This window comes from Camelus bactrianus, chromosome 6 (assembly GCF_048773025.1).
Source record: "Camelus bactrianus isolate YW-2024 breed Bactrian camel chromosome 6, ASM4877302v1, whole genome shotgun sequence".
Taxonomy (NCBI): domain Eukaryota; kingdom Metazoa; phylum Chordata; class Mammalia; order Artiodactyla; family Camelidae; genus Camelus; species Camelus bactrianus.
The window spans coordinates 84,365,909-84,388,322 of NC_133544.1; the positions used below are offsets into that span (position 1 = coordinate 84,365,909).

At 32.9% G+C, this 22,414-nt stretch overlaps 1 protein-coding gene across 8 annotated transcripts in view; it reads right to left on the bottom strand.

The window, feature by feature from the left end:
• Nucleotides 1-22,414, bottom strand: part of ZNF280D (zinc finger protein 280D) — a 141,228-nt gene that overhangs the window by 36,514 nt on the left and 82,300 nt on the right. For all 8 annotated transcript variants that reach the window (XM_045506263.2, XM_074366171.1, XM_074366172.1 and 5 more), the window contains 7 exons: nucleotides 20,466-20,623; nucleotides 19,591-19,691; nucleotides 18,453-18,599; nucleotides 13,260-13,394; nucleotides 11,090-11,397; nucleotides 10,490-10,630; nucleotides 2,572-2,634 (listed from right to left, as the gene is read on the bottom strand). In XM_045506263.2, coding sequence (XP_045362219.2) covers nucleotides 2,572-2,634; nucleotides 10,490-10,630; nucleotides 11,090-11,397; nucleotides 13,260-13,394; nucleotides 18,453-18,599; nucleotides 19,591-19,691; nucleotides 20,466-20,623 — 1,053 coding nt within the window. The remainder of the gene's footprint in view (nucleotides 1-2,571; nucleotides 2,635-10,489; nucleotides 10,631-11,089; nucleotides 11,398-13,259; nucleotides 13,395-18,452; nucleotides 18,600-19,590; nucleotides 19,692-20,465; nucleotides 20,624-22,414) is intronic.

Genomic DNA, 22,414 nt, shown 5'->3' on the forward strand with positions numbered 1-22,414 from the left:
CCATTTCCTCTGTATGAGTTTTACTTTTTCACTTCTGTACCTTTATTCAGGCCATTCCAACTCAATGCCCCTGTACCTCTTCTATCAATATGAACAATACTCATCCTCTAAAGCCAAGTAAAGTAACACCTATGCAGATAATTCTAAGCAAAGTCATCTCTCCCCATTTGAAAAAAATAACCCTGATTGCATTTATTAAAATCCCCCTTACTTTACTGTAGTTATGGACATTCACCCTTTATCTCCCATTCAATAATCTGTACATTCTCTGGAGGCTGGTTCCAAGACTTGTTCATTATTATTGTTAAATCTTTATAGGACCTGCTACATTACGTACCTAATAAATGCATAATAGCTAAAGAATGTATATTCCATTCCAATAAAAGAATAATTACTAAAGTTACTGTTCTATAAAATTTTAAGTATGCTGTGTTCCAGTCACAGAAATAAAAAAATTTTCAACTTGAGACCTATTCAAGTTGACAGAAAAACCATCCCAGATCTTTAAAATCATGTAATTCACTTAAAAACCAAACACGCCACCAAGCTTGACAACAGTGAGGTAAAAAGCTATCTAAAATCTCATCTTTTGAAAGCAGTAAAACCCTTTTCATTTTTATAAAAAATTTTCAGTAAAGACAACATCTAATATAACTTACTTTATCTCCTTCAATTCAGTAAATGTTTTTAAATTAGTACCAATGTATTTTTTAAACTGAGTCAAAATATTCTCTCTCTGTAAGCTAATGGTCCAACAGCATAGACAGGACCTACAGTCTACATAAGTCATTTTCAATATATACATTAATTTATTCAACAAATATTTACTGAGTGCCTACCATGTGCCAGGCACCTATCAATGTCCGGCATAAACAAAAATCCAAACCACACAAATTTTAGTGAGAGAACCCAGAAAATAAAGTATACAATGTATCAGGTGATAAAAGATGATCTAGAGAAAAATGCAGCATAGAAAGGAGATAAAGAGTGCTGGGCTAGAGCATAAGAGAGAGAATACCACTTTAAATCAAGTGGTCAAGGAAAGACTCAGTCATCAGAATAGAAGACCTAAAAGAGATAAAGGAGATAACCACAGAGAAACCTAGGGAAGAACAAACTAGTCACAGAGAATAATGAGTACAAAGGTCCTGAGACATAATCATCACCTCTTTCATCTTTTCCGCTAACCACCAATATCAAAACAAGTGACTAACCTTATCTGCATATATTAGCTTGGTGCAGCAAAGACACTGGTATTTCAAGTAGCAATGGTAACATGAACAAAAGAAGCAAATGGGGTCCAAAGAATTCAGAAAAACATGGAAAAAATGGTGTTCACTGAATTCTGAGTTAATGTGTGGTAAAACCAAAGTTAACTATCAATGTCCTTAGAAATATTCATCAACAGTTCTTTCAGCACAGTAAGCAAGTTGTACACTTCTCTTTATTTGAAAAAGGAAAAGAATTATAGACTACATCATACTAATTTCAAGAATATCAGATTTAAGAAATTGACTTTAAAACTGAAAAAATGTTAGTCACTTTGCCAGGTATTTTAGGTATGTTTTATTATTCAAATATTATTGGAGAGTCTTATTTTTTGTCCTCATTTTACAATGCAAATGCACAAACATTTCATCTTGACACCACTGGTCACCCCTGAAAAAAAAATCTATCAAGAGAATGCAGACTAATTAAACCTCTAGTCTAAGGATATAATAACTTGACTAGAACTCTGCAATATCCAGCAATAATCATTTAGATTTCCAAACTGAGTACCTCAACATCAGGTTAGAAAAAATTTTTTAACAAACCACAGTGAGATACCACTTCACACCCACTAAGATGGCTATAATAAAAAAGAGATACTAACAAGTGCTGACAAATACATGGAGAAACTGGAACCATCATATACTAATGATAGGAATGTAAAATAGTGGAGGTACTTTGTAGAACAGTCTGGCAGTTCCTCAAAGGCTCAACACAGAGTTATCACATAATCCAGCAATTCTAATCCTAAATATACATTTTAAAAAATGAAAAGTGCGTACACAAATGTTCACAGTAGCAATACTCATAATGGCTTCAAAGTTAAAATAACCTAAATGGATAAACAAACTATCATATATCCATACAATGGAATTTAGCAGTAAGAAAAAGAAGTACTGATACATGCTACGACATGGATGAATCTTCAAAACATTATGCTAAAGGTAAGAAATGAATCACAAAGGATCACATATTGTATCATTTCATTTATATGAAATGTCCAGAATAGGCAAATCTATATAGATAGAAAGTAGATTAGTGGTTGCACAGGGATGGGAGGAGTTGGAAGGAAATGGGGCTAATAACCACTAACAGGGACAGAGTTTCTTTTTGAACTGATAAAAATGAACTAAAATTAACTGTGATGACTGCACAGCTCTGTGAATATACCAAAAACTATTAATTGAACAATTTAAATGTGTGAATTGCAGGGTATTTGAACTGTATCTCAAAATTTTAATATAATATTTTTATTAAGTCATAATTTTTCAATAGACATAAGAAAAAAGATCAACTATTTACCTGAGATCTTCTGAATACTTCTTAAAGATACAAAACCTTTTACTTGGACGGTTGCTATGAAAGCTGGGAGACACAAAAGAGATTTTATTAATTTTATTACACATAAGTCATACTAATTTATAGCTACATATCAAGTCTATACTTAAATTTCTAGTTTTGAGTAAAATATCATGCTATAAATAATAAAATAATGTTTGTCATCCCTGTTTAACTCAACATTTAAACTTACATTCCATTTTATCTATTTATTTTCTAGTGACATGTATTTCCCTAAGCATATTCTCGTATGATCAGTACCTCATCTTCGGATGAAGAAAGGAAATACGCAAGAGTTAAAAAAAGCACAGCAAATTATTTCCTCATCTGTTAAGAGTTGAAAACAAAAAGATTAACAAAATTTATGTGAATTATGCAACTGTGTAAAACATATCTTCATTTGGACAAGGACTGGGAGAAAATGTGTAAATATAAAAATAATTACAGTAGCAAATAAAGATTATGAATACAAAAAAGAGTTGAAAACAATTTAAAATTTTTGCTAATAACATTTCTGCTATAATATGAATGGTCATCAATAATCATCATTCTTTAAATCATTTTCCAATCTTAACATATTCATGCCAAGGGAGGGGAAGCAGAATCCAAATTATCTTGGAAGTAAACAGTACCTGAGCTAAATGCCAGTTTACCACTTGTAAAATTAAATAAACATTTAGAGAATTCTTTACAATTACTAGTAGAGGTTTAAAAAAAAATTAAAGCAGAACTCAAGAGCTAAAACAACACTTCTCCTAAGCAGAGAACAGAAAATCCCTAACCACTTTGTAGCCAATGAGAATAGCTTTTATACACCCTTTTAAATCTGATAAGGAAAGCTTTCCTGTACTAGAAAACCAGGATTAGTTTAGCACAGGACTACTTAGCACAGATAAAAGCAGAGTCATAGACTAATAACTTCAGTATCACCTGAGAGCTTATTTAGAAATGCAAAGTCTTGTGCCCCCCACAAACCTACTGAATTTATCTCTGGCAGTGGGGCCCAGGACTGTTTTAACAAGCTTTTCCAGTAATTCTTATGCAAGCTAAAATCTGAGGAGCAGACTTAAAGTAGCTAAAACACCAGGTCAATTGTGAGTCTCAGATACGAGGTAACCATAATCAGGGGAGCATGTATGTATGGGAAAACAAATACTCTGACCAGCTATAATCCCCAGACAATATACTAAAAAGATTTCTAATACTCATTTCTTCAATCAGGGGATAACTACTATTATTAAGAGTTTACAAACTCAAAGTAACATCACAAAAATAAAGGGATTTTTTAAGAAGAGAATGTTAGGAGGTTGGGAAACAGTGAAATTATATGCAAAAATTTGTGCACATAACTGTATTTCCTCCGAGGAGTATGTCCAAGATTTTATCTGATTCCCAAAGAATGTGAACCAAATAAGATTTTTTAATGAGATTTAAAAGTTATTTTCAAAAGCTTTCTTCCTTCTCCTCCAACAGACTGTTTTGGTTTCTTTCTTTATTTGGTAAGAGGAGAGAAAAGATTATAGTTTAGGGTCTTTTTGATGGTTTCTCTTTCTGTCTATAACTTGTACCTTATTAAAATGTTGGTAATTTTAAAACTTTAGTTGTCTGAAATCATTTCTAATTTAGAATTCCTACCTATAAAAAAGATTTATACTGACTAGAGGTTGATGATATACAATAATAAAGGAAAGTTGTCTGCCTCAGAGTTCACCATCCAGTGTTCGGCAGTGAAGGTAGTCAAAAGGCAGCTGGCACAGGATGAAGGCCTAACAAGTATCTGTTAAACAAGTGAATACATATTCATAAATAATTACCATAAGATAAACATCAACAGTGACACGTACAAAGGTTTGTGGTTGCATGAAGGAAAGCTGCAGGTAAGTGGAAAGGCTAGGTAACAGTCAGTAGCACATTTCAGTGAAGAGGGTCCCTATACTGCCTCACTCCAGACAAAGCAAAGAGCAAGATATGGAAGGATTTTCAAGAAAATAAGAGTTGAAGGCACGGGAAAAGTAGTTAGAAATTAGATATTAAAAGGGCTTACATTCTCCACAAAATTTGAACTTCATCATATTAATGTTAGGAAGAGGCAAAGGATTTTAGGCCAAAAAATGACCTGACCAGTTATCAGTAACAGAAGAAAGGAAGAAATGAAAAAGGGGCCAGGGGTGGGTTGTAGAGAAGAGACCATTTATGATGCTACCATAATAACCTAACTGTTCTTCTAATGACTCTTATTTAGTGCCAATAAATCTGTATAAAACACATAATGAACTATTTTTAGCATATCTTATAAAAATTAATTCAGTAATTTGTCTTATCCATTGTATAGGAACAAACTGTTACACCAGCTTTCTTTTCTCTTGGAGAAATTTTAAATCATCCTTCAAAGCCTAAGTGAAATGTCATTTATATGCCACATTCCCTTATTTGTTGTTTAAAGAATCATCCTTACCTTCTCTGTGCTCTAACAGTCATTTGTTTATCACATTAAGTTAGGTAAATATATCTCTCCAACTAACTTGTGAAAATTAAAGCCAAGGACTTTATCTACAACATTTAATAATGACAACTTAGAAACAAGAGCTATAATTACTTAAAAAAAAAGAAAAGAAAACATGATTTGGGATCAGCAGTCACAGCACCGAATCTAAGATGTTTAAAAAAAAAAAAAAAAAAGCTTTTTTAAACAAAATGAGATCTCACTAGAGTTCTTTTTGGGATTTCAGATTAAAAGTTTCTTAAATAACCTTCTTAGGAGAATTTTTTTTAAAAAGCTGTAATTACTTGAATACCTCCTAGGTGCAAATCATTTTATCAAGCACTTTAAGTACATTTTCTCTAATAATCACAATAACTTTCTCTTCAAGAAAAGGAAACGAGGAGTCAGTTAAATAAAGTTGCCCAAAGTCACACAGGTAATAAATAAATGAGGAAGCCTGGATTCAAATCCAGATTTGTCCGATTCTTCACCACCAGTTTACCGTACTTCTTAGCAAATAGTAAACTCCGCTAGAAAAAGAGATATTTAGTACTTATATCTGTTAACTTAATTCTATTACATGTAGAGGAAAGCCTTTTTATACATAATGCTGAAGAATAATAGCAATATTACACAGTGATTTGTTTGCATTTTTTTCCGGGTGACTTCTATTGCTACCTAAAAGCTGTAAGCAAATAAGGTGCAATAATTTAAACCAAACCCAAATAATGCCACCTTTTAAAACATTCACTTAAAATGTATATCTTTAACGATGCTCTTCTCTGTAAGAGTCTTATTCCACAAATGTTTCTACGGCATCATGGTTTTTTTAATATCCCCTTTTGGGATTTTATTTAGAGCATTCTATAATTATAATAATTGACTACCATTTGCTGTTTGTAATGTGCTAGGTGACACGGTGAGTATAAAGAACCCCTTCTTCTCAAGGAGATAATACAGATATAAACAAATATAATAAACAACAGACTAGATGAATGGCACACAACTCAAAGTAAGGAATGATCCCTGTGAGTAAGGTAAACTGAAAGGAAGAACGGTGCATTCCAGGGACCAAGAAAGAATCATGAAAAGCCACTGTCAAAAATGAGTATGGGAGAAAGCTTATTCTGGAGAAGAGCAATCAATTTATGGGGATGAGAGTTTTTCTAAAATGGATTGGGGCAAAAAAAATTGGATTGGGGCAAATATGAGACTGGAGGGAAAAAGATCAGTTGCGAGTACAGAGGTGGAATATGATAGGGATTAAAAGTACTCATCCTCTGGAGAAAATGAGGTTTCTGTTCATACAAAACACAAACCTATCACAAGGATCCACACTGGGCAGAGACAGTGATGGGCCTTTCTGTGGGAGATACTTAATTCAAGGAATGAAGCAGAGAAAAAGGAAAAGGGGTTTACCAAACTCCAGGATTGGCAGTGGAAACTTTCAGCTCCATATGAAGCTAACAAAGACTAAGAATGTGTGTGATGACAATGAAGCGCAGGGTTGGGGCTCACTGGGAACTGGGAAAAGGGTAGAAGGAAGTTGGGCTAACTGGAAATGTTTTGGAATAGAATGGGATTTAGAGGTTCTATTGGACAGGTGAGAAACCTATGATAAATGGGAGAGGGAAGGGTGAAATGACTTTTGGTTTAGGAAAAGAAAATATTTTAAAATTTGATCCCCTATAAATTAAGGGCATAAGTAAAGCTGTATTTGGGCAGCCATGTATCTGTCATAGAATAAGGGATTTTCCACACTGGAGTATACTCAAGGAGAAAGGATGCTGGGGGCCTGGTTTAGAGGAAATGGATTACAGGTGTAGTCCACTGCAGCTGGGAGGCAGAGTGGAAGAATGCGGAAGGTGCTGTCTCAGGAAGCCATGAAGCACACTGGCACATCAAGAGAACTTCACAAGCTTAAAAAACTTGGGACAACGTATTTTTTCAGCTAGTGTTCCACATTCACACAAATGATGCTCTGAAAGAGTATTTGGATGGTAGTTATGTTAATTCTGTAAAGATAATGTGCGGTTTGTTTATGTTCTTTTTAGATGCCAGTGAGTCAAAGGTAAAAATACCTATTAAATAATTAGAAAGATAGAGTTAGATCTCAGGAAAACTAAGGATTGAAAGTGAAAGATTTAAAGTTGAAAGGCAAAGTGACAGTGGTTACAGAGAAAGAAAATTTAAAGAGAGAAGAAGAGTTGAAGGAAACAAATTTTAAAATGAGATAGGAGTAGCCAAAAAGGAAGAAAAAAACAGTGCTAACAGTTTAACACAAGCCGAAGAAGATAGTTTCAAAAGTGAGTGACAACAATGTCCAATACTTGAAAGAAGTCATGGAGTACTAAGAGCGAAAAAAAATTGAATAAATGTGGTGATAAGAACATGACAGAAAATCTTAAAAGGGGCAGTGCTAGTTGGTAGGTGAGGATGACGCTCAAATTAAAAGGTAAAAAAATGAATCACAAATAAGCTAGTAACAAACACTTTTTAAAAATATTCATGGTAAGAAGAAGAAAAGAAGTAAGGAAAGTAGGCGGTAAGGACATATCTCCCTCATCTTTAAAAAAAAAACAAAACCTGAAAATGTAAGCAGAAGGAACTGGTAGATAGAAGAGATGAAGTTGCAAGTTAACTGAATAAGGTTGTGGAAGAACTAGAAGAGGTAAGTGGCAGGGTTAACTTTACAGAAGTGGAACATGTTTGATTTCTGAGATCAATGTCTAGATGAAGGTAACAGGAAAAACTCTGAGGTTGAAAAGATTAATTAAAAGGATGACCTCCAACTGAGTAATTAGTAGGCCAGGTTAACAACTAAGAGAAGCTAAAATAAAATCTTTATAGTACTAAAAAATGGTTTAATTAGGTACTATAGGTAAAAATAAAGTATTTAAAAATAAAAAGTTAGGACTCAAAGTTAAAGATCATGGGTCAAATACAGATGGCCAATAGGCACATGAAAAGATGCTCAACATCACTAATTATTAGACAAATGCAAATCAAAACTACAGTGAGGTATCACCTCACACCAGTGAGAATGGCCACCATCAAAAATTCTACAAATAATAAATGCCAGAAAGAGTGTGGAGAAAAGGTAACCTTCCTATGCTGTTGGTGGGAATGTCATTTGGTGCAGCCACTATAGAGAACAGTATGGAGGTTCCTAAAAAAACTAAAAACAGACCTACCATATGATCCAGCAATCCCACTCCTGGGCATATATCCAAAAAGACAAAAACTCTGATTTGAAAATATACATGCACCCTAATGTTCATAGCAGCACTATTTACAACAGCCAAGACATGGAAGCAACCTAAGTGTCCTAAAAAAGATGTGCTATATACGTACACAATGGAATATTACTCAGTCATAAAAAAAGAATGAAATAATGCCATTTGTAGCAACATGGACAGACCCAGAGACAATCACACTAAGTGAAGTCAGTCAGACAGAGAAAGACAAATATCAAATGGTATCACTTATGCATGGAATCTAAAAGATTGATACAAATAAGCTTATTTACAAAACAGAAACAGACTCAAAGACAGAAAATAAACCTATGGTTACCAAAGGGGAAAGGAGGGAGGAGGGCTAAATTAGGAGTTTGGGATTAGCAGATACACACTACTATATATAAAACAGATGAAAACAAGGACCTACTGTACAGCACAGAGAACTATACTCAATATCTTCTAATATTCTGTAATGGAAAAGAATAGGAATATGGGAAAGTGTATGTGTGTATGTGTGTATATGTGTATATATATATATAATATATATATATATATATATATATATATATTATATATATATATAAAATACACCCACACATATATGTATAACTGAATCACTTTGCTGTACACCTGAAACTAACACAACACTGTAAATCAACTATACTTCAATTAAAAAAAAAAACCTCCAAAAAGAAAAAAAATATGAGTCAGAGTTGAGTGAATCAAGTACTGTTTGCTAGTCTAGAATTGAGCACAAAGGTCACAAAAGGCAGCTGTTCAAATCTTTGGCCTTTATGCCAGGTGAGCATGACTAAAGGTATAAAGAATTCTAGAACAAAAACAAAGCAGCACCCAAAACAGATGATCCTGAAGGTGAGGATGACTATCAAGTTATATGGCTGCTGCTGGACTGGAAAAAGGAATCAAAGCCCTGAAAGTCCTGGGGTATTGAGAATTCAAAAGAAGTGAACAGTATATATGATAAGATTAAAATGGTACTGTGGTAATAAAGGGGGTACAATAACTTAAAGGTTGATGTAATGCACTGTCACTAAAGAAGTCAAGGTACCATGAGGTCAGGCCAGTCATCAAGGGAGTTAAAAAACTGTGAGAGAGGTGCTGAAGCCATCAAGAAAGGTGGGAGAATCCCTGAAAGGAGTAGGTGATAATGACCAGAAAGTAACATAGATGTGACATCATGATCTATAAGAAAATCACTTTTATTAGTTATACTTTAATACTAACTTTTGCAAAACTGGAACCTCACTTCAAAAAATCAACTTACTGTCTTATATCTGAACAATTTTCAACTATTTTGTTTGCATTTTTTTTTATTGAAGTATGGTCAGTTTACAATGTTGTATCAGTTTCTGGTATACAGCATAATGCTTCAGTCATACATATACATACATATATTCATTTTCATATTTTTTCATTATAGGTTACTATAAGATACTATTTTTAAACAAATAAAAATCCATTTTGAAGTATGCCCCTACAAATGAGATACAAATGAAAATACGGAGGCTGTAAAGGCTTTCTCTACATAGAGTAAAATACTAGGTACTCACATAGTCTATGTTGAATGAATTAATGAAAAAGAAATCCAACAGTGGCATCATTACTGAAACAGTCTCTCATTTCACTGAATGACTGCAAGGATAGATGACTTGATGGACAGATAGGCAGAAGGATTACAGAGAAAAAGAGAGGGAAAGATAAACAGACCCAATAAAGTTTCTAACATCACTGAAAATTCTGGAATCTCTCAAAGTGACTGCTTTGAAGAGAATAACACTCATGAGATGACATGTATTGATTTCATAAATATATTTAAAACATTTAAGTTTTTGTCTTTGTAAGTAACCACTTTAAAAGTTCTATAGGAAAAAAAAATTCCCATAGAAAAATTATTTTCCCTAACAAACCTATCCTAATTTCATTAGCCTAACTGTTCTTATAATTTGAATTCTAATAACCTTATGAATAACTATGCTGAAAAAATAGTACCAGACATCAACCTAGAAGTTCTCTATTGCTCCTGAAAAGGAAAAAAAAAAAAAAAAAAAAAAACTAGCTTCTATTAGGATAACTGTTTTCAAAACCAAACTTGCTGAACTGTAATTTTAATCGGTAATTATAGATGTTTAACTCATCTTACCTCATCATATGATTCACATAGGCTTTGCTACAGCTAGTGTTGTATCTGCAAAAACTACAATGGACATATGTAGGAAAGTGGTTTGCAAAATCTTTTATTTCAGAACAACACTCAATGCACTTGTGAACTCCCCGACGATACCTTATGGAAATATAAAGAAAATGATAAAAACATATTTTAAAACAAAAATAATAAGGGAGAGTCATCTTATGTTCTGTTAATTAAATTAACATCTTTAAACAAAGACTTATCATTTGAAAAATCTCCTATGAAACAACAGCTAGAAGTATAAACAATCTAAAATTAGCTAATGTTTCATACCAGAATAAGGAGATTAAGTTAATTCAAATATCACAAGATATAAGTGACAACGTATAATGCCAGTGGATATTATAGAAATACCAATGAATACTAGATAGAAAAAACAGTAATTTAAGTACTGTTCAACAGTTGTAAAAAATACTTTTTTATTATTTGCCTGACCTTTAAGTGACAGTATATAAATGTACAAGAGAGTTGTATAATGGGGTAAATTTATATTAAATAAAGTTTTCATACTTAAAATTAAACTAATATTGTGTATCAGTAATAAAAGATTACCTTAAGTTCTTCAATGCTGTATTGACTTTACTTTTTTTATTGCTACTAGCCAATGTGCTTTGTTTCCTTTGCATATTAGAAATTTTTGATTTGTATTTACATTTACTTCCATTAGGCTTACTTGCATTAGGTTTACTTGCAATGGGTTTAGCTGTATTAGGTTTACTTGTGATAGATTTTGTGGGACTTTTAGCAGTTATATTTTTAGTCCTTGGAGGTGAGAGCTGAAGGGTAGAAGTGCTTGCACTAATGGAAGGTGTAGTTGAAGATCCTGATTGAAGGGGTCCAACTGAAGCTCGAATAGTAACCTACAAAAATGAAGATAATATTTGCTTTAGAAAATTAATCACTGCATTTGTGATAAAATATTAGCACATAACAAAGAGTTAAACCAAGGGCAAGTATAAACTACATCTGGATAAGTCTTCCATTTATTCTAAATGTTCATACCAATTAAATGAAATTAAACTTGATATTTATTCACTCATAGTATTACATTTTTGTATTTGATATCAGTTATACGTTAACAGTTATTAATGGATAATTAGGTGTTAAAGCAAGTTATATGAGCACATTAAATATTAATTAAAAGAGTGCATTCCATACTTATTTCTATGCTCTGATGTAACTTTTTAAATTTACAAACATAGAGATCAAAATTGCAATCTCAGAGCCTAAAAATAACTCTAGAAAGGCCTGGATTACCCTTTGACATCTATACAACAAACAGATCTACAATAAATAAGATTTCCTCTTTCCAGGGGCTCATTAGGCAGGATGTACATTTACAAAAGTTATGGGAGGGGTTATATCAATTCATTATACTGCACGGAGAGTTTAATAATATTTAGAATTTCCTTAAAGGGAGCTAATATAAGGCTTATTTTTTACTATTCAGAAATTATATTTGCTGGTTGACAATGGAAAACACAACTGCCTACCAACAGTCTCATTGATCATTTGACTATACTCCTATGTATTTGGGGAACAGTCTATGAGGAAGTACCATGAAAAACATGTGCCTTGGTATCATGGTAAAAGCACTGGACTGGGAATCAAAAAGCCTGAGATTAAATCTAATACTACTCCTTCCTAGCCATGTGACCTTGAATAAGTAATTTATCCTCTTCATCTAGAGATTCTTTATCTAGAATAAGGGACAATATCTGCCTTGTCTACTTCTGTGGATTACTATATGGATTAAATAATAGAATGTATGAAAAAGCATACCAAAAGCCTAATTCTAAGGTGCTATTAAAACATTTAGTATCATTATTATTATTATCATCATCATCATTATTAAGGGAAAGGAGAGAGGACTGCACTGCTTACATTAGTGTTCTGCATGTCTAGTCCCAGCATGGAATGAATGGATTGTAGGGAAGGATGCTGGATAGCTTCTCTTGCTCTAGGTCTTCAGAGCATGGCTTTATATTGTTTTAGTTAAATTCAAATAACAGACATACCCACATTCAAAGGTAAGTACCCAAAGCCAAATATAAATGCTTTGGGGATTATTTCACTTTGGATTATCCATGCCTCTGTTTCCCTCCACTGGAGCAAATATTCAAGAGCTGACTGTATATAAAGAAGTCAGAGAAAACAGAGGTATATAAGGCAAAAAGGGAAAAGGAAGTTACAATCATCAGTATGCAGTCAGACATGTGTTGGCTCACTTAAAGTATAATGCTATCCAGCAGCAGAACTTGCTTCTCTTAGAGGAGATTCAGTAATAACCACTTCAGTAAACACCTGAGAACCTATGGCATTCAAGGTTCTGTATATACCAGATGCTGAGGACACAAAGATAACTAAAACACAATTCCTGATCTCAAGCATCTTATAGTTTAGCAGATAAAACTGACATATTCAGTGCCAACTGGAATAGCTCAAGAATAGCCTAGGTAATGTTGACACAACCCACCGACCCAGGAACAGTTAACCTTGTTACACTTTTTACAAATGAATACCACTCTAGCATAGCATACACTATTGACCAAAAAACAATGGTTAGAAGACATTTTCCTAAACATAAGAAATAATAAAATCTAAAATTAAAAACTTAAAATATGAAACCACTTTTTAAAGTAGTATATTCAATAGATAAAACCAGGCAGGAGTTATTTTTATTATCATACAAAATGTTAAAATACAACATATGTGAACTTACTTTTGTTCCAGGAGGCAATCCTTCTAGTTGTTTAGGTTTTATAAATGTCCGATGGTGCTGAGTCTTGTGATCCATTTTCTCTTTGCATGTCAAAAATTGCAGTCTGCATTTTGTACAACGATGTATTCCTTTTTTCTGTTTAGGAAAAAGAAAAAGGGAAGAAAAATAATTTCTACAACCACAAATCCTGTGTCCCAAAACTGCTCTGGTTTCATTTTAATGATACTAAATAATTTTAAAACTAGTATTTTACATCTCCTAGCATAAATAACAGCAAAATATTATTTTATGTTTTAAAACACTCTTTGCATTAGTATTTAGGTTTCAAAAATGTGTTACTATACAGAAAATGAACATGAAAGTTGTATTAATAGATTCTAATGAAAGTTCTCTCAACACTGGTATGAAAGCTCTTTTAATTATAATTTAAAAATATTTAGACTCATGATACTGTGAAAATGAGCCATACTATATTTTTTTCCTAGAAAAAAGTAAATTCTTTCTATTTCTTGTTGGTTAACAAGTTGGAAAAGTAAATTCAAATATCTAATCAGACATTTCAAAGAAGTTTGTTATAGCAATGGTTGTATAAAGCAGTGCTATCTAATAAAACTTTCTGCAATATTGAAGACATTTTAGAGCTGCACTGTCCAATATGACAGCCACTAGATAGATGTGGCTATTGAGCACCTGAAATATGTGAGGTGTAACTGAGTAACCAAATTTTAAATTTTATTTAATTTTAATTAATTTAAGTTTAAATAGCTACATATGGCTAGTGGCTACAACACTGCACACTGAACAGTGTGAATATGGAGGCATAAATCAGAATAACTACTCCCAATCTACTAACTGGTTGAGACCCTTTGACTAAGTCCCTTCTCAAACCTAATCCTGTTATTCCACAGATAGGAAATAGGACCCAAGAAAAATCTAAATCACTTTCCCATAGCTATTTACTGACACTGCCAGACTCCTGATCCAACGTTCTTTCTACTATACAATATCAACTACAATCTTTACCTATGTGCTCTCACTAATTTGAAAATTATGTATGTATATGCATATATATATATATGTATATATAAAGTGAAACAACATATAAATACAAAAGAATGTTTTCTCTAAAGCTGAGATCTGCCAGATACATCACTATTTCCATTAAAATACAATCAAATCATTTATAAGATTCAAATAGGTAATACACTGGGTAGTACTAAGCACAGTTACTGGCTCACAGCAGGCATTTCGTAAATAAATTTCTTTACAAAATTCAAAGCAATATATAAATTAATATGTTTGTACCACTATTCTAGGTGCACCTTAACAGTATTTTTAGAAGTGGGATGCAATGGATTATACTGGAGGTACAGGCAACTCAAACAAATTCACTTGTATGCGCTCAAAGAAGACTAAAAAAAGTGAAACATTGGGCAAGAAACAGATACTAAGTCAACAGGACAAAAAGAAAGTTCTCCAAAATCCAGTACCTAGAAATCTTCTATCCATAATCGCTCCCTAGGTTACTGCATCATTTCATGGCTTTAAATATCATTTATCTAACTGCCTAGTTGACATCACTACTTGATGTCTAATATTCATCTCAAACCAATATGGGCAAAACTGAATTTTGGATTTCTTCCCTACCTCCCTGCCCCCCGCCCCAAATATATTCCTTCCCCAGTCTTCACCATATGACAGTATATGAAAATTCCATTCTTGTAACTGCTTGGAAAAAAACTTCTCTCTCATATCCCATATCGAAACCATTAATAAAACCTGGCAGCTCTACCTTCAAAAACTGTCATGATATATCCACTTATTACCTCCAACGACTGCTACCATACATGTCCAAGCCACTCACCTTGACTATAACCTCCTATCTTCTCCCTGTCATGTTCTTTCCTCCCTATGGCCTATTCTCCCCGAAGCTGCCAATGATCTTAAAGTATGGCAGATCTTTCACATGCTTAAAATGCTGATGCGGGGGAGGGTACAGCTTAGTGGTACAGCACATGCTTAGCCTGTATGAGGTCCTGGGTTCAATCCCCAGTACCTCTATTAAATAAAATAAAATTTTAAAATAACACTAATTATCTTCCACCCACCAAAAAAACTGTTGACGGTTTTCCAAAATCCTGAACCTGGTTTACAAGGCTCTCTATGAATTGGCCTGCATTCTATTGCTACAACCTTATGTCCTACTACTTTTCCTCTTTATACTTTACTCTGCTCCCATTCTTTGAATGCCCAGGTATACATTCACTTCACTCCCTATATAACGTTACCTCTTTTAGATTTCCACGTGGATTACTCCTTTTATTTCCTTCAAAGAGGCCCTTTTTGACCACTATATATACAAAACAGCAACCATTTCTCCACTCCACCATCTCCCCAATCCTTAGCATTCCTTATCCTCCACATTTTCCTTCCACAGTACTTATCACCAGCCACAGTAAGATCACAGGATACATTTAAACACAAGCACACCTATATTTATTCTTTTTTCTCCACTATAATCCAAATTTCACAGGACACAAATTTTGTATTGTTCACTGCAATATAGTACCTAAAACAGTCCCTGGCACCTAGTAAGGCACTTAATAAATATTTGTTAAATAAATGGATAGTGAGACAGAAAGCAAGAGACTGACAGTACGTAAGAGCAGCAGGTACAATTTAACAAGTTCAAAATGTCTGCCACTCCATTCAGTGAACATCTGGCCAAAATCCTGAGACAGAAGAATACATTAATCTACTATTCTTAGCTGGATACAACTCTTGCACATTTCTCTTGTTTATGTATGCATTTCAATGTGCAAAAGGTGATAAAGAGATAGTACATTTTTTAATAACATGATGTTCAACCAAAGAAATAGTGATCTATTTGAAGGGTAGAGAAATAATTATGTGTTGAACTTTTTTGATAAGCATACTACACTGGGAGACATGAGGGATTTAAGGGTAATTCTGACTAGAATTCTGACTACAATTTCTGACCCTAGACCCAATACCAATGTGAAATCTGACTCTGTGGTAAAACAATAAAATCTTGGGCTCAGAATTCAAATTTTTAACTCTGCATTTTATTAGGCAATATGATATTGAGCAACTTACTTTCTCCAAAACGTTGTTTCCTGTCTATAAGGGTGATTGTGAGGATTAAACAAGATATTGCATGTAAAGCACCTGCTACTGTCATAAAGTAAATGACTGCATATGTTGACTGCTTACTGTTTTTATTAAAGATGTAATGAACATGTTTAACACATCCACAATCACTTTCATTATTTCTGAAGAGTGATATAAACTGGATTGTTAGCACTAAAATCACCCAAGACTTAACAATATATCCTCTTAAAGAAACGTTACAACCAAAGTCTTTTAAGACAATAAAATGAGCCATACAGTCAACAATTCTTATTATCTAATACTGCACCAATAATGTGATCTCAATTATAAGTTTTTGCTCAGCTATGGTTTTCCAGCCTTTTGTAAATAATCATACAAATTGTAAATACCTTGAAGGGTGACTAATGGTTGTTCTTATTAATAGAGTCTCCTCTCTTAATTACTGGTTGTCTACCTAGTACGTACTCCAGAAAAACAGACAAACAAACAAAAAACAACTGGACACCCATAGGAAGTGAAGACATAAAACTCAGGTATAAAAACTGATTATAAATCACATGGCCCACGTAGTGGGCCCACACATTTCTTTCATTCTTTCCACATCCACATTTCACTCTGGAGCTTAGTAAAGCATATGGGAAAACTGATGTTAAAAGCCCCATAATGAAACAGAACTACTGTTTTATACTTCATTCTCTCTTTCAAAATTAAAGGTCAAAGATGAAATATAGAGTACCAGGAATAGTGTTTCTTAAACTCTGTTCCATAAATGTTAATAGATATTGTGCAAATAAAGGGCTCAATGGCCAAGTAAGTTTGGGAAAAATACATACTTTATCCCTTGCATAGAGGTTTATAATATTCATTAGCATATTAAAATCTCTGAGGATTCTTGTTTTAAAAAAGAAATGAAACTGTTTAATTTTGTAAACCTAGGTATTTACCAAATTCTTTTATCATTAACACCTGACAGAACATTGCTGGAGAAACCTAGAATAGAAAGGTCTTGCCAGAACTTCTCAACGATGGGTGGCATCCTAGTCACAACATAGGTGATCCCGATTCATTTGGAAATTCTACTTTTATGATCTTTCCCAATTAAAAATCACAAGTCTATTTCATGATTATCTAATGACTAGAATGGAAAGCAAAGTAAGCACCAATGCTGAGTAAACTGACATGCCAATTTAATCAATAATAAGAAAAGGTAACGAGCTGATTAGTGAGGCGGCAAAACTTGATTACATGATCAGATTCAGTAAATCCATCGTCTTCTGGTTTTGGCAAAGGCACTGTTGTTGCTCTTTTGACCACTTAAGAACAGGATCAGTATTGCATAAAAGTTTTCAGCCCAAACAAAGGATGATTTAATTGCTTCATGAAAAGAACCAGTAAATGTAACAATAGAATGAGAAAGAAGTGTATAAGCACTAATACTGGGTCCCAAAAATTACACAGCAGAACTGCCAGACGTCATCCACAAATCAAGCTATGATCTAAATATAGTTCTTTGGCAGAGTTCATATATCAAGAAATACATAAGTGTCATTACTGCTTCCTCCATCACTGGCAGCTATGAGACCACTCCTGGTAAATGATGCCAACATGTCTTCATACGATAAGGGGGCTAAAAGAGGAAGTAAAGTTTGAAGAGAAAGAGGAAAACAAGACTATGAGTTCTCAATCTCTTCTTTATCAGTTCAAACTCATCTTTTCCCCTGCTCCTGATAATAACCTTCAAAATCATCCCCATGCCCACTCAGACTGTGAAATATCCAATCCTTCAGCTATTCTTCCACTCATCTTCTCTTTTTCCCTTCAATCAAGCTTTCCTATTTATAGCTATCTTTCAGAATTTTCAAGTATGAGCCATATCATCACTAGAAAGGAAGCAAGAAAAAGAAGTGGAAGTTTAACAAACAATTTGGCATAAACTACAAATCAAACACATCATTTGGAACAACAAGGCTTCCCTTGCAGAACAAACCTAACCATTGTTCTAAGTCATAATCTATCTTTTCTTTAAAACAACATGAACAAATAAGAACTTATAAATCTCACCTGATGCTTCATATAATGATGCATATAGGGTGTTGCAATTTTAATAACTTTGAGGCAAAATGGACATAGCAAGTTCTTAGTGTTTTCATGGGATGTTCTAAAATGAGTTTCTACATCAGAAAATGATGATGACCTATAATTGCAAACCTATCAAAAAAAGAAGATTTAGTTTAACTTGAAAATTTATAATGATATCCAATCACAAAGTAACAATGATAGGTCACTTGTTTAGAAGAATATGATGTACTATTAATTCATATTGATGCCTACATAACCAAGAATCCCACTAATGCAAGTGCCAAAAGATCATCTTTGAGACAGAAGAGTTCAAAGTTTAGGGATACTTCCCAAAATATAACTAGATTCCCTTCTTTTTATCAGATAATTTTATTACTCCCAATCTTGACTTGAAATTTCAAGTTCTGACAGCTCTTGTCCTATAAAGTTCTTTCTGCTATATTAAATGGCATCTTCCTCTAGATTATATATGGCCTCCAGGATATGGCAGTGACTATTTTTATCTTATTTTCCTATTCCTCCAAATTTGGAATAATGCTAGTCCCTAAACATTTGGTAGGGTTCTCTGAAATAAAAGTATTTCATATTTTTCTTGGATGCCTACATTCTTCCATACATAGCAAGGTAAGTCCATGTTTGCCTTTCTGCCAGAGTTCTTCTTTATCTAGTACAGGAGTGGTCAAACAACGTCCTGTGGGTCAGTTTCAACTCTCTGCTGGCCCCATGTACAATGCATGAGTTGTGCCAAGGGACTTTCTACTAATAAATTATTTATGAGAAATTATAATTTCAGTAAATTAATCTAAATGGTTAGAAAAATAAAAGAATATATATCCTGAAACTTGAAAATTATATGAAATTCAAATTTCAGTTGAAATTTGATTCAAAGTTTTATTGTAACACAGTCACCCATTCATTTACTTACTGTCTATGGCTGTCTTCGTGCTACAATGGCAAAATTAGTTAGTTGCAACAGAGACCTATGACCCTAAAAGCCTGAATATTTACTATCTTGTCCTTTACAGAAAAAAAATTGCTGATGCTTGGCCTAATAGTTTTATATCTTGTAACCAAAACAACAGATAACAAATACTATGTATACAATAAAATATGTGTATACCTGGCAAATATACGGCATTTCACCAGGTTTATGATTGTCCTTCATATGTTGTAAAAGAATATGCTCTGTTTCAAATGATAATTCACATATTTTGCAAATGGCTAAAAGTGGGGGGAAAAAAAGACATTACACCATTTTAATATGTATATATATACACACACACACGTATCGAATGATTATGTTGTACACTTGAAACTAAAAATTATGTCAATTACTTAATTTTTAAAAAAGTATCCTCTCAACGCAAACAAAAAAAAAATATATAAATATTTTATATATCTATATCAATAACAACAATAATAATAACAGTAGTACTGGTAGTGGCAGTGGTGGTGAACAGTTACATAGTGATTAACTGTGTGTCAAGCACAGTTTTAAACACTTTACTTATATTAACTCACTTAATTTCTGTAACAACATTATGAAGTAGTTATTTCTACTATCTCTATTATTCAAATACTAAGGAACTTGCTTGAGATCACATGAGGAACATATATTAAGAAGCAGAGCTGGGATTTGAACCTAAGCTGTCTTGCTCCAAAATCTGTGATTTTAACTACCACTGGATTTACTTTTCTTTTTCAAGTTCAAATGAAGGGCACTGACTTCATATTTGAAAACTATGATCTGAGGCTTCTAATTTAGTCCCCCACATATAATGCACAGGTTATTTACTCTAATAAATTATTTACGAGAGGGACTTTAGTTTTAGTAATTTTTATTTTAAAGCTTATGTAAGTTAAAACCTAACTTTTTCAATTACACTCCCAAATTTCAAAGTCTCTTTCTTATTTTTCTAATGGGCTTGTTCAGCTTTTCAGAGTTTATACTGTTAAAATCAACAATATTCAATTTTTAAACTAACTGTAACTTACTAGAAAATTCATGGGGGGTGTGTGTACTTTCAATGTGACACTGCAGTTGAAATGGTGTGGGAAACTGACGGTAGCAGTGCTGGCAGGTGGTGTGGTTTTCCCAGCTTTCACTGCTCTGCTTCTCAAGTTCCAAATGGTGTTTCATGTGGTTCATAAACCTATAAATGATTGTCAACAGGTGCAAAAATTCAGATTTCAAAACAAAATCTCACAAATAAATACTTGCATCTAAATCTTAAAATTACAGATACATTACTGAAAATAAAGTCTCAAAAAGCCTTAAAGTCCTCTGGAAAAGTGTGCACTTTAAATAAACACTTTCATTAAGTTGCTAAGTAAACATCTTTTTATCTTTGTTTTAAAATAATTCATTAATACCATTAATCTGAAATATCACTAATTTGTTCTCAATCATTTGAGATTATAAAAAATTTTTAAGATAAAACAAGTTTCTTTTCCATACAAGAAATACTACTTATATTTTTAAATAAAATACTGAAAGGAAGAAAACTACCACCAAAAGCAACTACAGAGTCATGAGAGAAATCTTTTAAGGCTGTGAAGATACACAATAGATTCCAGCTGCTTAAAAGACAAATTACTGGTATTTTTACTTGTGTCTTGGTTTCTAAATGCATGTAATAGCAATTTTAATGCCTACAATTACAAGAACCTTTTGTTTTATTTAATGATACTGGTTTACTGTTAGCATAGACTGCTCATTTTAACTTGCAGACTGTGCCCTTTGTAGGCTATGCCCATTTTTCAGTTTTAAATTCTGCTATTTCAGCTTCCCTAAAAGGCTTCTTATAAGCAGGAACTATGACCTTCAATAGCACAGAGTCCAATAAAAATGGAATACCTATTTAAAAGAGCTTACTGAAGCTTTTTGCTGAATTTGAAAGTAAAGTTATTCAATCAAAGTAACAATTTTTAGACTGGGTCAACTATTAACAATTATTCACTTTGAGTTCCTAAAGGAAATAATGTTGAAACTAAGTGATGATGTCATCAATGTGGATAGCAATCATCATAAAGGTTATAGCATTTCTTTCTTTTTTCACACCTCCACAATACTATTCCTTAGTACAGGTTATGGTGCACTTTGAAATATCTTTTAGTCTTCCTTTGGTTTTAACATCTGCTCTACAAACACCTACACTAAATCATAGTCTTGGCTAAACATTTACATGTAGAGAAAATGTCACGAGCCATTAAACTTTCAGCTCACAACTTTCAGCAATTAAAGTGTATCTATATAAAATAATCTCTTAACTAGCAAGTTTTCTCTCAGTTATTATATGAGCCCCCATTAGGAGTTCATACTACTTAAACCAACAGATGGAAATGAGGGGAACAAAAAAAGCAAGCATCTTAAAAGGATATTCACAGAACAAAATAAACCTGTTTCAGGTGACACTCCATATAGGAAAAAAAATACCATACTACAATATGTTGACAGGACAGCGAGTAGAAAGTTAGTTATCACTTTCTTACCATTCTCTACAAACATCAACTTACCCTCCTAGTTCTTACCATCAATGGAAAATATTACTTAACATGTCTAAATCCTTTGGTTATAAAGTATTTGCCATTAAGGTTACATTTACTAAACAATCAGTATCTCAAAAGATGTTCAATTCCTGAATGTTACCAGATGTTCTTTGCTTAAAATTTCTACATTTTGAGATACTCTAGAAATATATAACTAGTATTCTGAAACAATGACAAAAAAAAGAAATTTTTTATTTTCATATGTTTAAAATTAATGTATTAATCTCAGAGGTAAAGTCAAAAAAATACTGCTGAAATAATTTCTAATATCATAGACATAATATTTGAGTATAACAAAGATCTAAGCTGGTTAGCCATATTTCTATGCTTTTTACTATATTTATTAATATGATTTTTCTGGTGTATTTTACTAAAATGGGAAAAATATGGACTAG